Source organism: Macrotis lagotis, chromosome X, assembly GCF_037893015.1.
Source record: "Macrotis lagotis isolate mMagLag1 chromosome X, bilby.v1.9.chrom.fasta, whole genome shotgun sequence".
NCBI lineage: Eukaryota > Metazoa > Chordata > Mammalia > Peramelemorphia > Peramelidae > Macrotis > Macrotis lagotis.
The window spans coordinates 20,988,612-21,004,976 of record NC_133666.1 but is presented as its reverse complement, the minus strand read 5'-3'; the positions used below and the strand labels follow the sequence as shown (position 1 = coordinate 21,004,976).

Genomic DNA, 16,365 nt, shown 5'->3' with positions numbered 1-16,365 from the left:
ATCCAGAGCACACTAAAACTTAATATACACAAACTCAAAAGCACAGTTCATAAGAATTGGAAATGACCCTCTCACTCAGGCCCTCAGATTCCAAGTCCTCCGCTACTTCAACTAGATTTGTCCCTGGAAGTCATGCAGCTTTTTATTCAATTCCAAAATGTCACTGATTCTTCCACGACCAATAAAAATGAGGCACTAGTTGCCAAGAATAGCATTTGGTGTGTATGTATGGACCTGTAATTTCATCAATACAAGGAACTCTCACCCCCAAAGCACATCAACAATTCTTGATGTTTCTTCAGCCAGAGGATGTGGATTCAAATTCTGATTCTGTGACTTTGGACAAGTTCTTTAAACTTTTCTGGGTCTCCATTTTCTCAGGTTCGAATAGATGAGGTCATTAATGCTCTGACTCTTTGTTTCTATGAATTGCTTGAGGTCTATGCATCCTTTTTGTTGTTTTGGGTTTTGTTTTTGTTTTTTCCAAGGCAATAGGATTAAGTGACTTGTCCAAGGCCACACAGCTAGGTAATTGTTAAGTGTCTGAGGGATTTGAACTCAGGTTCTCCTGACTCCAGGGCCAGTGCTCTACTATGACACCTAACCGCCCCTCATCCTTTTTTTTAAGTTTCACACATTTTTTTTATTCCAAAGACTTTTCCCAAGATGTCTTCTACTACCTCTCACTGACTCTACCTCTAGAACCCTCCTTTCTTATAAGAAAAAAAAAAACAATGAAATCAAAAGCAAGTAACACAGTGACCATTTCAGCACCTCTTTTCTACTAAGAGTCAGGCCCATACATCATCCATGTACTATGTAACCTTGTTCAAATATTTGTCTAAGCCAGCACATTCATTTTCACTTTTCAATTCAGTAACTATTAAGCACATACCTAGTGCCTGACTGTGCTAAACAGTAAGAATACAAAGACCAAAAGGAAAGAAAAGAAACAGTTTCTGCTATCATGGAACTTAACATTTTTCAGTCATTTTCAGTCCTGACTCTTCATCACCCCGTCCATTTCCTTCTGAGGCAAACAAGGTGAAGTGACTTGCCCAGTGTGACACAGCTGGGAAGTGTCTGAAGGCAGATTTGAATTCAGGTCCTCCTGACTCTAGGGCAGGCACTCTATCTACTGTAGCGCCACCTAGTTGCTCTGTTCCTTGTCATTTCTGGTTTTTCTTGGGTCAAAGGAAGTTCTATTTGCCAACTGGACATGTGATTTTTTTTTAAATCAACATTTCTATTCCCCTTCCTCTGTTCTGGGGAGGGGATCATATCTAGTTTGTTGCTTTATCAAATATAAGGTCAGTCTTATTTTTTCCCTTGGCCGAGTTTGACCTTATGGCTGATGCTGGCATGGAAAGTCAACATTGAAAGTTCATGTGGCCCTGAAAAACAAAGTTAAAATGAGTGTAACTATGAGGTTTAGACTAGACTTCCAAGGCCCCTTTCCACTCTGGGGTCATGATTCTATATCCACATACACAATTCAGCCTCATTTTTTTCAGACACACCTCATGCAGCCATCATTATTATCTGTTCTCATCTTTCAAAATCTGATCAGCAAATCAGGGACTTGGGGAAATTGGTGTAACTGAGATAATTGCATCTTATTATTAATCTTCAGAGGGACCAATTCAAAAATTTTGCTCTTTTAGATAATGGGTTCGAAATTTGTTGTGAGGCGGGGCAGGAAGGAGGACAATTGGCTTGCTAAATTTTATTTAAAGAAACAAGCTCCTCTATACCAAATGATGAAGTCAGTGCCCCACCTCCTGGTGTGATTGGTGAAATGCTTGTAAGATCAACTATTAAAATAAGAATATTGCTTCCTCAGGTGATGGTGGCTACGCCAAAGATGCAAAACTCAAAGCTCCATCTTCATTAGCAGTTTCCCCTGATGGCACTCTCTATGTGGCGGACCTGGGGAATATACGCATCCGGGCTATCAGCAAGAACAAAGCTCACCTGAGTGACATGAACCTTTATGAAATTGCATCCCCTGCTGACCAAGAACTCTATCAGTTCACCGTCAATGGGACTCACCTGTACACACTAAACCTGATCACCAGGGACTATGTGTACAATTTTACCTACAATGCTGATGGAGATTTAGGAGCAATTATTAGCAGCAACGGGAACTCTGTTCACATTCGCCGAGATGCTGGTGGGATACCTCTGTGGCTAATGGTGCCTGGGGGTCAGATGTACTGGCTAACAATAAGCAGCAATGGCGTCCTGAAAAGAGTATCAGCCCAAGGTTATAATTTAGCCTTGATGACCTATCCAGGAAACACTGGCCTTCTGGCGACCAAAAGCAATGAAAATGGATGGACAACTGTTTATGAGTAAGTTCTGCTGGCTTCGTTTGGAAATGGCTCTAAAATGGAAAATGGCCTTCGTAGTTGTTGGGAATTTCATGGAATTTTTCTCCTAGAAATTAGTCAAGGAAGTCATTGTTTGCACCAACCCTGAGTTTAGCCCTTTCCTTTCATTGTGCTTTGGAAGGGGGAAATGGGTCAGCTAGTGAGCACAGTCAAACCCCTGCTAGCTGTCCAGAAGATGCCCCGGAACTCTACCAGGGGGAACACTTAGGGGAGACAAGATAAATGTCTATGGTAAAACTGGACAACAATTATTAATTTCAATTAACCTAGTCTTTTTATGCATCTATTATGTGCCCGGTCCTGTAAGGGAGGAAAAAAGAACAAATCGTGATCCCTGTGAAGTAAGTATGAAATTGTGGGGTATCAGAAGATAGAAGAAAAGTCTCAATCAGATTCTGTCTACCCCCCTCTAAAGCCTTCCATCCCCCCCCCCCAAATTAACATCTCAAAGATATCTTTGTGCTAGTTTAGGCCACCCTGATCTCTAGTCCATGAGTCAGAGAACCCATTCCCTTCAAAGTCACAAATCACCAAGTGTTAGAAAGTGGCCAATAAAAAAGTTATAAAGTATTTCCAGAAAATCTATTATAAACTAGAATGGGTAAGGGTGCAAGTCTTATCAGTACAGTGATTACCAGAGCTCAGAGATGATAGTAGTAGAAACTAGTATTGGGGGGACAATCAGAGAATGAACTAGAAAGGAGAGACCATAGAGATGGTCCCTCAGTCTAACCCCCTTATTTTACTTAATGAAGGTCACAAGGCCGATTGATGGCAAAGGTCTCCTGACTCCAGGCCTTGTGCTTCCCATATGAGACAAAAAGTGTTTGGGATTTCAAAGGGGGTAGTCAAGCAATAATTGGAAGTTTAGATTTTTCACACTAGCAGCAGAGAGAACTTGCCAGGACTATGGAGAGTATAGAAAGTTTGGCAGGGCCAGCTGATTGTTGATTCACATATCTAGAAATGGAACCTCAGAGGAAAATGGTCTTTGTCAGGTTAGAAGAGTAGCTGTGGAGAAGCAGCTAAGTCAGGGAATGGTAGATTCACCTCTCTGTAATGCCCATAGTTTATGACTCTGCAATGTATTTTGAAGCTGGGACTTTCCTGTGCCATAGATCATAAGTTAGTGAGGGGGTATGTCTGTAGTGTGCTATGGTATGTATGGGTGTGTGTGGGTATTAGTTAACATTGATGTCTTTTTAAGTTAGGCCCAGTACTAATATGGACAGGAATTTCTAAAGGAATAATCCAAAAGCCTGACAGGTATCAGAGGAAAAACCATCTTAAGCATTGGTCCCAGACATGGTCAATATCCTTAGAAAACTAAGGGATGCTCTGACTGTGAGAAATGAATGGATGCAGCGTGAGAAAATCCTGCAAGAGCCCTGTCTTAGTTAATATGACCTCAGTGGAGGTCAGATTAGGAAGGGGCACAATAGCTTACACCAGCAGTAGATGGGTCCTTTGGAGCCAGGGTGCCTTGGTTTATTTATTGCCTACTTCTCTGAAGATGAGAACAAAGGCCTCAACCTAAGGCCAGGACATTAAATGTGTAGTCCCTAATACAGCACTTAAAGGAACCCAGCCCCCTCAGCCTTAGGACCACACACCCTAGACCCTCCCATAGAGTCTTGATCTCTTCTAGAACAACCATTTCCATGGCCCCCCAATCATCAGAATTACATCTGTTGCCTGACTTCGTTGGAATTTTCAGTGGATAGAGGGGTCTATTTTACTCATGCTTCAGGAATAAGCTCAGAAGAGAGAATTGTGTTTGGATTATGTGAAATCAGCTGTGCAAAGAAAACATATATGAGGAGCTTTCTAATTAAATTGTTTGCATCTGACAATGTTTTGTCTGGGGGAACTTAAGAAAGGGCAAGTATAGCCTTCCTATGTAAAAATTCAAATCATGATACTGTCAGGGTACAGAAGAGAAAATTTTTTATATCTCGTACCCAAATAGCAAAGTAGAAGTGTTAGGCATAGGGAAGGGCACCTGACATTCTCATGGAAACAAATGGAGAAATAAGACAAGAAAGTCACTCTAGGCTCCATCAACCATTCCTCCCAAGCAGTTGAGAATGAGTCTTTTGAGGGGTGATGACTGGCCTCCTCCTAAACTACACTGCTTTCAACTAGCAGGGAAACATATATGGGGAGCATATCTGTCTTCCTGGGGGAAACACTTAGCAATCTGACAGTCAAAGATGAAGAACATCGTTGAGTTAGTTTATAAACATCTACCAAAAACGTCCTCCTGGCTCAGTTGCTTGAGTTGTTGGGGTTTCTCTTCCTTCTTCTCATGGACATGTACGTCAGAGTTGCCATTTGAGCTTAGGATCATCGATGTAAAGTTGGAAGGGAACCTTAATAACCATTTTACGCAGAAGGAAGCCAAGACCTGCCCAGGATCAGAGAGATTTTAAGTAGCAGAGACAGAATTTGAAACCAAGTTCAACCAGAGCTTTTTTTTTTCATTGTAACCTCTCGGATTGCAAACGTTGTGATGCACATTGATTTTGAACCCTCTGTGTGTGTTCAGTAACAATAGAAGGGCTGGCTGCCAGAATGGAAAGAAAGAGTTAAGAGGCTGAGAAGTCAAGTTTAAACCTTAGGCCAAGCTGTCTTTGGTCAACTTTCTTGGAGGCATGATGATGGCTATTCTAAATATGTGCCTCATCACCAGAGGTCAGACTCCTTTGACACTGGGAAGAAAAGAAAGTCTGCTAAGAGAGCTGATGCTAATGAGCTTGAGAGACAAAACATCTATATGGGAAGTTAGATGCAGAAAGGTTGGCTCTGCCATCAGAAGTGAGGGGAAATGCAGCCCTTGGGGGAAATGGGAGCCTTGGGTTTTCCTCAACAGAACTGACAAAGATACAACCCAAAGACCTAAATTTGGGGTTGGTGCTGGAACTACACTCAACAATTTCCAGGAAGTATATTTAGATTAGAGGAAAAATTCTATATCCAGGAAGGTCTGTTCCTTCAGAGAACAAGAACATTGGCTGCTTAACATTATTTAAGATAGTCAAAGAGGACTCAAGATCCATCAATTAACAGGTACTGGGGTATGACATCACAGACAAAACAGTCCCTGTGTTCAAGGAGCAGAAGATTCTACTGCAATAGAGGTTCTTAAGCTTTTGTGTATCATGACACAATATATAGGCGTGTGCATATCTATCTATCTATATAGATAGATAGATAGATATAAGCAGATAGATACACATGTATATACAAATATGTTACAAATACGTTGAGGCAAGTTAGGTGATACAGTGAATGGTGGGCCTAGAATTCAATTCTAATACTAGCTGTGTAATTTTTAAGTCATTTACTCTCTCTTCGCCTCAGTTTCCTCAACTGTAAAGTGGGGATAGAACAGCATGTACCTCTCCAAGGGTTGTTGTGAGGATCAAATGAGATAATCCTTACATAGGTACCTGGTACCTAATGCTTCTTCCCTTCATGGACCACTTTGGCCTTCTGATGAAGCCTGTGGCCCCTTCTCAGAATAATGCAAAAAAGATTATATGGGAAGCCAAGTGTGTTGAAATACAGTTATCAAAGTTTTGTGAAAAATCAGTTTATGAATCCCAAGAATCCCTGTACAAGGGCCAAGCAGCATCCACACTCATATTGCCATTTAAAACAATATCAATACAGATGGGATGCAAAGTGATTGGGATTTAGGTTCTAGCTATTTGGGGAAGGAAAGGTCACAAAAACATGGAGGGGATACTATTTGAGCTGAAGGAAGCAAGTATTTCTAAGGGGTGGAGATGGGAAACAGTGTATGCAAGGGCACCAAAGTCTATGGGTTCCAGGGGAATACGGTTGCAGAGCTGAACAGAACAATTCTGTCACTTTACTGATGATTAGACCATCGAAAGACAGGCTAGCTATACTATGTTGTCACCAGAATATCGCATACTGGCACTTTCCCAGAGTTGCTAGAGAGCCGTGGTGCCTCACTGTTATGAGAAGGAACATTCAAAAGGCCAAGGACTCCCACGGCATCCAGACCTTCACCAGAAATTCTGTTTCCTATCAAATCAGGTGAAAATGCTTCTAGAAAAGGCAGTGAGAAGGTTGTCTTTGTACCACATTCCTTCCCCTCACTAAAATAAACATTTTGTTAAGTTGTGTCATCATTCATGTGATGGCAAGGTCTTCTTCGATTATGAAGGACAGCAGCAAGTGATGGAATATACATGAGGCCGGTTTGAGTGAAATGTCTTTTTTTTTGATGGGGGGGAGAGAGTAATATTTAATCAGTCTGAAAAAAGGGGACTGGCACCAGATTGTCATGAGCTTCTAATGCCAGAGGACTTTGCTTTTTGATCCTAGAGCAACTGGAGCTTCATCGGTAGGAAAGGAACATGGTTTCAGATGGTGCTTTTGCATATCAATTTGACTGATATATGAAGAATGGAGAGCCATGGAACATGAAGACCAATTTAGAGAGGGCCTTCTGCCCTTTGTCCAGACACAGCTAGAGGGCCTTAAAGGATTGTTTTGACTGATTATTTTTAATGTTGTTTCATTTTATTTTTTCACTTAAATGCAAAGATAGTTTTCAATATTCATTTTTGTAAGCTTTCAAGGTCCCCATTTGCCTACCTCCCTCCCTTCCCTTCCCCATGACAGCAAGTAATCTGATATGGGTCGTACATGTACATTGATTATTTTTACATCTTTTTGAAAAACTGAGTTGCCAGATGGTGCAGCCCCTTATTCCCTGCCCACCCAACTCGAGTGCTTCTCCATCCTAGAGCCTGAAACATTCAATAGCAGCTCAATCGCTAAACTTTGGCATGATGGGGGGGGGAGAACAAGATTAACTCTTGTCATTGCTGCCCACCTAAATATTTTGAGGACCAACATGAGTATCTAAATATTGAGTCATTTTCAACTTACAGAGCAACAGTACTCATTTTTCTAGTGAATTGCCTTTACTTTAAATGAAGTATTCATTGTTCATGGTTCCATCCAACCTCAAATGTCCATCCCAAGCCTCCCCGAGAGCATTTCCTTTTATTTGGAAGACTGGGAGATTGTCAGTGATGCCGATGGTTTTAAGCAGCCTAGATAGTCTGCCTTTCTGGTCTCTCTTGGGTCTGTAGCTCTTACCCCAGGTACAGAAATACATTACAAACATTACAAATACATTACAAAACCCGATGAACAGGGCTACGAAATGTTCAAAAGAGCAGAGAGTGATGGCGGCACTTGGGTGGAGAATATTTTCATGAACATGTTTCTATTCTTCCCTGTGCCTGTTTATCCTGATAGGCGGATTTATTCATCCCAAATATGGCAACTGAAAAAGCATCCCAAAATCCTTTTTTTCCTTTCTCAAGGCAAAATCAACTTTGGCCTTCTTCTGGTTCTCAGCAGGCGTACTTTTTCTCCTTGGCAGAGAGCGCCCTCTCGTGGCACACATGCAACATCACAGCCGAGCAGCTTCGATTTTGCAGCAAATTCAGGACTTGCTGACTCATCTCTTCCCCACAGCAGAGGGATTTCTAAATCAGTTTCCACCTGTAATTTATTATCATTTGTGTTCCCTTCCCTTAAAAAAAACACTTCCAGATACTGGGAATATTAGACCGTGAGCTCCTTGCCTTTCTTTGTTTCCCCAGTGTAATACATTCACATTGTTGCTTTTGTTGTGGTTTGCTCTTCCGAATTGACATCAGGGAGGTGATGCCAGGACAAGCAAGTGAATTGGACTGGAGTGAGGAGGGGCTGTTCTAAGTCCCCAGCCCCACTTTCTCCTCCAAAGTCATCCGGATCCAGTGGGCAGATATGGATCAGGGCAACTGGAGATGGTCCTGGATGGGAGGCAATGAGGGTGAAGTGACTTGCCCAAGGTCACACAGCTAGTGTTTGAGGTTGGATCTGAACTCAAGGCTTCCTGAGTTCAGAGCCAGTACTCTATCTGCTACAGCTACACCTAGCTGCCCTCTAGCTGATACATTGTAGGAATTTAATAAATGCTTCTTGGTTTGTCTTAGAAGTTTCATGCTGAGGCCACTAGGTGGCGCAGTGGATAAAGCACCGGGCCTGGAGTCAGGAGTACCTGGGTTCAAATCCAGTCTGAGACACTTAATAATGACCTAGCTGTGTGGCCTTGGGCAAGCCACTTAACCCCATTTGCCTTGCAAAAAATAAATAAATAAATAAAAGAAGTTTCAAGCTTCCTTAGGGAAACTGCTCCTTCGCGTAACCTAGAGTGTTATGAAGCATTATTACCGTTGTGGCTTAGCTATGCAAAAACCTGTTGTTATGCCAAGATGTCTCACAGTTGATTTGGATTGAATCCCCCAGGTATGACCTTGAGGGCCATCTGACCAATGCCACCTTTCCTACTGGAGAAGTCAGCAACTTCCACAGTGACCTGGAGAAACTGACTAAAGTGGAACTGGACACTTCCAACCGAGAAAATGTCATCACAGCCACTAACTTTACAGCTACTAGTACCATATATATTTTAAAACATGGTAAGACAAATCTGGTTTAACTTTGCAAACTTTAAAACATCATAGAACTTTGCATGTTATTATTATGTTGGGCCTGACTTCAAAGTTGCCTGTTTCTTTCTCTCCCCCTCCTCAGCCTTCCACCAATCTTGGTTGACCAAAGCAATATAATTGGTAAACTTCAACTATCACTCTGTAGGTTCTTATGGTACAGTGGGAAGAGTTGGATTTGTATTCCACGGACACACACTTAAATCCCATCTCTGCCACCTTGGTGTCCATGCTTAAGTCACTGCACTACCGGCAGAGTCCGATTTGGACCAAGTACCTCACTCCTGGGTCACTTCCCTTTCCATTGTGTCCCACACTTCATACATGTGTGAATGTGCAGTCACTACTCAAATTCCAGCTCTTCTCCCTGTGACCAAGTGAGCCACCTTTCTAAATTGCAATTCTCTCATCTATAAAAAGGAGGAGGTAGAAAGTACAAAAAGGTAAATTTCTATTTGGTATCAGGAAAATACTTCCTAAAAAGGGGGAAAGGGCTGTCTTGGGACGTAGTGGGTGCCCCCTCATTTTGAGGTCTTCAAGTAGACTGGTTAGCTTGTCTTATATGTTGTAACAGCCTCTGAGTCTCTTCAAATTTCACAATTCTTTCATTCTGTGACTCACTGATCTACAGGTTCTCTTCAAACTCTAAATCCAATTATCATATATCTAAATGAAATCTCTTCAGATTAGAACAAGAGAAAAGGGCAGACACTGGGAGAGGAGAGGAGAGGAGAGGAGAGGAGAGAGAGAGAGAGAGAGAGAGAGAGAGAGAGAGAGAGAGAGAGAGAGAGAGAGAATGAGAATATATATGAATGAAGTGTGGTAGTAGCCCTCCTCTCCTGTTTATCCAAGATAGCTTTCCTGAGGTAAGTGGGTTAGGGGATGCAGTTCCTTTCAGTTGATGAGAAACTGTATGCACTAGGAAGGCAGTAAGTCATGGCAGAGGATCACAGGATCACAGCTCTCCTGGAGAAGATCAGACATAGACTTCTGTCGAAATCTTCTTGGAGAGTTGGAAGAGATCAGAGAAGTGCTGCTATAAGACTCAGGCTGGCCTTGGGTTGTGAGGAAGCCAAGTTTGATATATCAAACAAAGCAGGCCATCCTAACAAGCCAGAGGGAATTCTCTTAAAATGAAAAAGAGAACGAAGTCAGCATTGTAGGTTTAGACCAGAAGTTTTATCCAAGAAACAAGAAAATCAAGAGACTCAAAAAATGATCAAAATGAGGGTTTAGCCAATTTGAATAACTAAGGACCCCAAAGGAAAATTCAACCCACATGTTCTTTGTCCCTCTCTCTTATCCTGACTACAGACAATACCCAGAGCACCTATCGAGTGAGTCCAGATGGGTCCCTCCGGGTCACCTTTGCAAGCGGTATGGAGATCGGTCTCAACACTGAGCCACACATTCTCGCTGGGGCAGTTAACCCCACCTTGGGCAAGTGTAATATCTCCCTACCTGGAGAGCACAATTCTAACGTCATTGAATGGCGGCAGCGGAAGGAGCAAACCAAAGGCAACATGTCAGCATTTGAAAGGAGGCTAAGGGTAAGTCAATCATGTGGAATTCTTTGCCCAGGTTATGGAAAATCTTCATTAGATCAACAAGGATCCACAAAACACTGCTATAAAGCTGGGAGTCTAGGTAACAGTGTAACATGTGACTTGAGGTCAGTTAGGAAAATAAATTATTTGTCTTTAGCTTTTCTTGGTTCTTCTTCCCTTAGATGCATGTCATCATCGTGCTCCTAGTAACAATTGCACCCCAGGCCTCCTCTCCACCCTCAATTTGACTCTGTCTAATACAGCCAACATGAATCATTCACCTACTTTGCTCTTAGCACTGGGTGGAAAGATAAGTTAATGGTGTGGGCTCTGCCTTCAAGGAGCTCAGAGAGAACAAAGGTTACACATAGATTTTGCCCAGGTACGATCGGCAGAATGAGGAATTAGGATGGAAAGGATGCCATATATCTCAGAGGTGGAAGAAATCGGGGAAGGTTATAATAGAGGAAGAGGTGGCTCACCTGGAAATTTTTTAAAAAGCAAAGATGTAGAAATACTCTCTGACACCTGCGCATATAGGGAAATACACCTGTGCACTCTGAAATGAGTTTGGAGAGAAATTGGAGCCAAAATTGTGGGGAGCCTTGAATCTCAGACTAAGAGCTCTAGATCCCACAGGCAGTAGGAAGCTACTGAAGGTCCTTGAGTACAACAGTGACGTGATCAGAACTGTGCTTCAGGGTGATGATTCAGGTAGATATATGAAAGATGAATTAAAGAAGGAAGAAACTGGAGGCAGAGAAATCAATGTGATTGTTATAATGTTTACAAGTATGAAAGGATAAAGACTTTGAACTAGAATATCATCAGTAAGAGTAGAAAGGACAAATGTGAGAAAGATAGTAAAAGAGGACCTGGATTCTACTATCATTTAAATCAACCGGTCTTGAACAACTGATTAGATGTGATAAGACAGGCATGATTCAAAAATGGCTCAGGTTTCAAACCTGAATGGTTGGGAAAATAGTGATGGCATCAGCAGAAATAGACGAGTGAGGAAAGAGACGTTTATAAGGAAGATGAACTTAGTTTGGAGCACGTTGAGTTTCAGATATCAGTAGCACATCCAACCAGAGATGTTGGACTGGAGCTCATGTGAGATAGTGAGGTGGTAATCATCTACAGCGAAGCCATGAGAATTGATGGCATCACCAAGGGAGAAAGCGTAGAAAGAAAAGAAAGGAAGTGTGCAGGATAGAGCTTGGGAAATGACTGAGGCTTGAGAAGTTAGGAAAGAAACTTAGTTCGTGGATGAGTCAAGAGAAAGTAGTGGCATGAAATTCAAGGGAGAAGTTAGTATCAAGAAAGTTAAAAATGGTCAACAGTGTTAAATGCTGTAGAAAGACTATGAAGATTAGTTCCGAAAAGAGATCACTGGATTTAGTGATTAAGATATTATGCTAGGAGCGGCTAGGTGGCACAGTGGATAGAGCACCAGCCCTGGAGTCAGGAGTACCTGGGTTCAAATCCGGCCTCAGACACTTGATAATTACCCAGCTGTGTGGCTTTGGTCAAGCCACTTAACCCTACTACCTTGCAAAAACTAAAAAAAAAGATATTATGCTGACTTATCAACATTGAGATGTTATGTTCTTTATTAAAGCAGCCTGGAGTCAGAAGCCAAATTCTAGGGGCAAGTTGCGAAAGTAGAAGTAGATAATGTAAACCACTTTTCTCTAAAGGTTTAGCAATGAAGGGGAGAAGAGATATTAGCTTGAAATCTAGCCGGGACAAGGGAAGGAGGACTTTTTGTTTTCAAGATAAGCATCTGAGTCTGCTTTTGGTCTGAGAGAGAGATTGGCATTTGGGGATGAGGATGATCAATAGAAACGTGAGCTTGGTGCTCAGGGGAGAAGTTGAAGCTGGAAATCAAGACTTGAGTGTCAACTACCTAAAGAGTTCATTGCAGCTATGGTAATGGGTGAGATTGTCAAAAAAAAAGTTATCTGCAGAGAAAAGAAGAGGCCAAGGTCAGATCTTGAGAGCCCTTAGGAACTAGGGGTCTCAAAACTGAGAAGGAAGGAATTCAACAATAGTTAACCAAGTCTAATGCAGCAATAGGATCGAGTAGAATGAAGATTATGCAAAATGCCATTGAATTGGAGGATAAGGACCACACTAGTTACTTTGGAAAGAACATTTGATAAAAATTACAGGTTATGAAAGCCACATTGCAAGAGATTGAATAAAATGGCTGGGAAAGTGGAAACTGAAAGTATAGGCTTCTGTTCCTAGATTATTTGGAGATGAAGGGGAAGAAAGAAACAGAAGAATTGCTCAAGGAGGTAGGGAGTCCAAAAGATGTTTGGGGTCAAGTTTTTGTTTTGTTGTTGTTGATAACAGAAATCTGAGTATATCTGCAGGGAAAAACAAAGGAGAAAATACAGAGAGCGGTGGAAAAGGCAAAAGAGAATAGGAATGTTGAACTGAAAAAGATCCTAGAAGAGAAAAATTGGGAGTAAAAAGTAGGAAGATTAGTCTTGGTAAAGAGATCCAAGGAGAAGAGATTTGGTGAAGATAAGGAGGCAAGAAATTGGAAGGCTGTCTCTTCCCTATCCTCTTTCCTACTCTCTCAGAACTCTTCTAGGTGACTGACACAGTAATCTGCTCATTGTCTGTTTAATAAAATATTAAGATAGGCTCAACATAGTAAGTAAATCTGTATTGGGCTTGTAGGTGACATATTTCAGGACTATGGAGAGTTTTATCATTCCTTAAATCACTCCACCAAAGTAGCTGTCCTAGCCACTGGCACCAACCTTGACTTCTTCCTTCAGAACTTTGATACTCCCTTCATTTGAAAAAATCAAATGCACATTTCCAAAGGAGCATGTGACCCAGGGAAAATAAGCGCCATGGGTAAGGGCAACTCAGCAAAGGAGTGATGATATAATTCAGTTAGGCAATGCGGAACATAGAGCTGACCTTGACACCAGAGAGAGCTGGGTTCAGGTCTCCTGGGTGGGTCACTTAAACATCAAGAATAACATGTGAGAGGGGCAGCTAGGTGGTGCAGTGGACAGAGCACGGGCCTTGAAGTCAGGAGTACCTGAGTTCAAATCCGGCCTCAGACATTTAATAATAATCACCTAGCTGTGTGGCCTTGGGCAAGCCACTTAACCCCATTTGCCTTGCAAAAACTAAAAAAAAAAAAAAAAAAAAAAAAAAAAAAAAAAAAAAAGAATAACACGTGTGTGAGAGACAACCTGTGTAAAGACAGAGCCGAGGACTGGCATGTTGTAAATGACAAAAGAGAAGCAAGTTGGTCACTTGGAGTAGACCACAGAATATATCACAAGGACTAAGTGCAATGAACACGGAATATGGCTGAAGCTAGATTGCAGTCAAATAAATGAGCTATGATTTATCCCAGAACAAGAGGGATTCACTGGAAGTTTTTGATCTGAGTAGTGGCATGGTCACAGCTGTGTTTTAGGAATATTTCTTTTTTACCTGTATATAAAAAAGGATAGAAGAAAGACTTAAAATCCAAGAAACCAATCAAGACACTAATGCAATCGTCCAGGACAGAGGTAATTAAGGGCAAGAGCTAGAGTGATGGCTGTGTGAGTAGAATGAAGGGGCTGGATGTGCAAGAAGTGTAGAATTAATGATACTTGTCAACCAGTTGGATATGGGAAGCTATTATTTCCATTTTCCAAAAGAAGAACCTGAGTCTCAAGGGAATTTGGCCACGGTCACACTACTACCAAGTGGTAAGATGCAGATCTACAATCCTGATTTCTACACTGCCCCATAGTATATAGTTTAGTACTGTTGAAATAATTAATGTCTACTATATTATGCTTCTTAAACTCTCATAAAGGGAAAAATTGAAGGGAGATTGAAACTCCTTTAGCTGACTTTGAGAAAATATATGGATGATTTTTTTCAAATCTTTTAGAAGGTTGAAGAAAATAAGTCTCCAGCTGTTTCCATATCACCCAATATCTAGATAAAGGGTACAAAAAAATAGATATTTGATCTCTCCAATGACACAATATTCAAACTTTTAGAAACCCAATGACTGATTGAAATTAATTTTTCCCTTTGGCCCCATAATCACTGTGGACTCTTGCATGGGCCTAACTGTATAAATGAGCATATCCTGGTCTTTTTTGTGTAAAATATGGCACCATTTTGAAAACAAAAACAGTCCAACACAGGTGAACACAGTGGTGTATCAAATGCTAGGTATTTGTGCACAAAATTGCAGAGTCCTTTACAAGTCTATTTGGTAAGGTGATCTAGAACAAATGTTCCTCCAATAGGACACCTGTCACATCCACTTTTCTCCCTCCAGCTGAAAAGAAAAAAAGAAAGGGGCGGCTAGGTGGCATAGTGGAGGGGCGGCTAGGTGGCGTAGTGGATAAAGCACTGGCCTTGGATCAGGAGTACCTGGGTTCAAATCCGGTCTCAGACACTTAATAATTACCTAGCTGTGTGGCCTTGGGCAAGCCACTTAACCCCGTTTGCCTTGCAAAAACCTAAAAAAAAAAAAAAAGCTGTTCTTTCTTAGTGTGCATGTTTCAATCCAAAGACAAGAAGAAATTATTTCTTGCCCAAAGACCCCCGGCCCCAAAATCAAAATAGAAAAAGTGATATCTCACTTAGTCTGAGCAAATCCAGGCTTGGATATTTTGAAGGCATCCTTCCTTAGTTCTATTAAACTAACTAACACCTAATATGTCATTTGTTTTCACTCCATTTCCCCCAGCCCAAAATTCAGTTGAATCATCTCCTTTTCAAGGTACTTTTGCAATCCATTTAATTTAACTTTTCATCCACTATATCAACTCTGTAAATACATCTCTCTTTAGCACAGAAAAAAGCTTTAGTGCCTGGAACAAAGATTAGACATTAACTAAAAGCAAACTAATTCAGGTTCTAGCTCCAGTTTGTCATTTGCTTCATCCATGGGAGAGAATTCCATTAGTGTGTAGAGTTTCTCATTCTACAGGATTCCCAAGGCAAAACCATGTGACTTTGGGGGAAAAAAAACATCAAATGTACAACTCAAACTATAAAATCAGTGGAGAAAATTGTATTTACATATTCAACAAAACAAAAACCGACCTCCAATTACTGTGCAATTGGGGTTTCCTCCCTAATGTAGGGGAAAGTGGTAAGCATCCTCCAGAATCACAGCTTTTAATACAACTGAGAATAGTTGTGTATGTTCTTTAAAACTTTAGATTTCACCTTAGAAATATTAATAAATGGCATAGACTCTGGAAAGAGAAACAGTTCAGCTGTCTGCAATAGAAAAGCAGAGAAACAGAGCATAGACTGAATATAATAATATAGTTTGGCCTGGCCACCAGCCAGGAAAGTGATGGCAGCACTGCTTACTCTTATTCTCCCCACCCTAAGGTGTACGAATTCCAGATTTTCGGTCTCCTATGCTTCATGCTGTTTTCCAGGTTAGTTCAATGAAAGAACTATCCGATTTCATTTTCCAGCCTTGCCATCAAGTCTGTAAGTAACCAGGCCAGCTGGCCTGCCCACTCTTCTGTAACTGAGAAAAACAGAGTGGACAGCAGCACAAGGTAGAGGGGCCCTTTGAGAATTCATTCAACACCTACCCACTGTTAAAATGAGTCAGAGTATAGGGGTTACTCAACACAAGTTTGAATTTGACTTAATTATGTGTAAATCACACTTTTGAGAAATAGGATGTTGGAAATTCTCATTCCCAAATTTAAATCATCCACCCTCCCCCTAAATTTGGTTTCAAACCAGGCTATTTCTTAGTAAAATTGCAAGGTGAAGGCGATTTTGCCCTCAGAGCCCTCCACCTCTTCTTTTGGTGCCCCAAAATATCAACTGCTATTGCCAGGACCCCTCTAGGGCAATGCC

The 16,365-nt window shown here is 41.4% G+C and overlaps 1 protein-coding gene across 6 annotated transcripts in view; it reads left to right on the top strand.

Annotated features, from left to right (window-relative positions):
- TENM1 (teneurin transmembrane protein 1) overlaps positions 1-16,365 on the top strand; it is a 1,637,812-nt gene that overhangs the window by 1,603,339 nt on the left and 18,108 nt on the right. For all 6 annotated transcript variants that reach the window (XM_074202813.1, XM_074202814.1, XM_074202809.1 and 3 more), the window contains 3 exons: positions 1,844-2,354; positions 8,736-8,908; positions 10,253-10,488. In XM_074202813.1, coding sequence (XP_074058914.1) covers positions 1,844-2,354; positions 8,736-8,908; positions 10,253-10,488 — 920 coding nt within the window. The remainder of the gene's footprint in view (positions 1-1,843; positions 2,355-8,735; positions 8,909-10,252; positions 10,489-16,365) is intronic.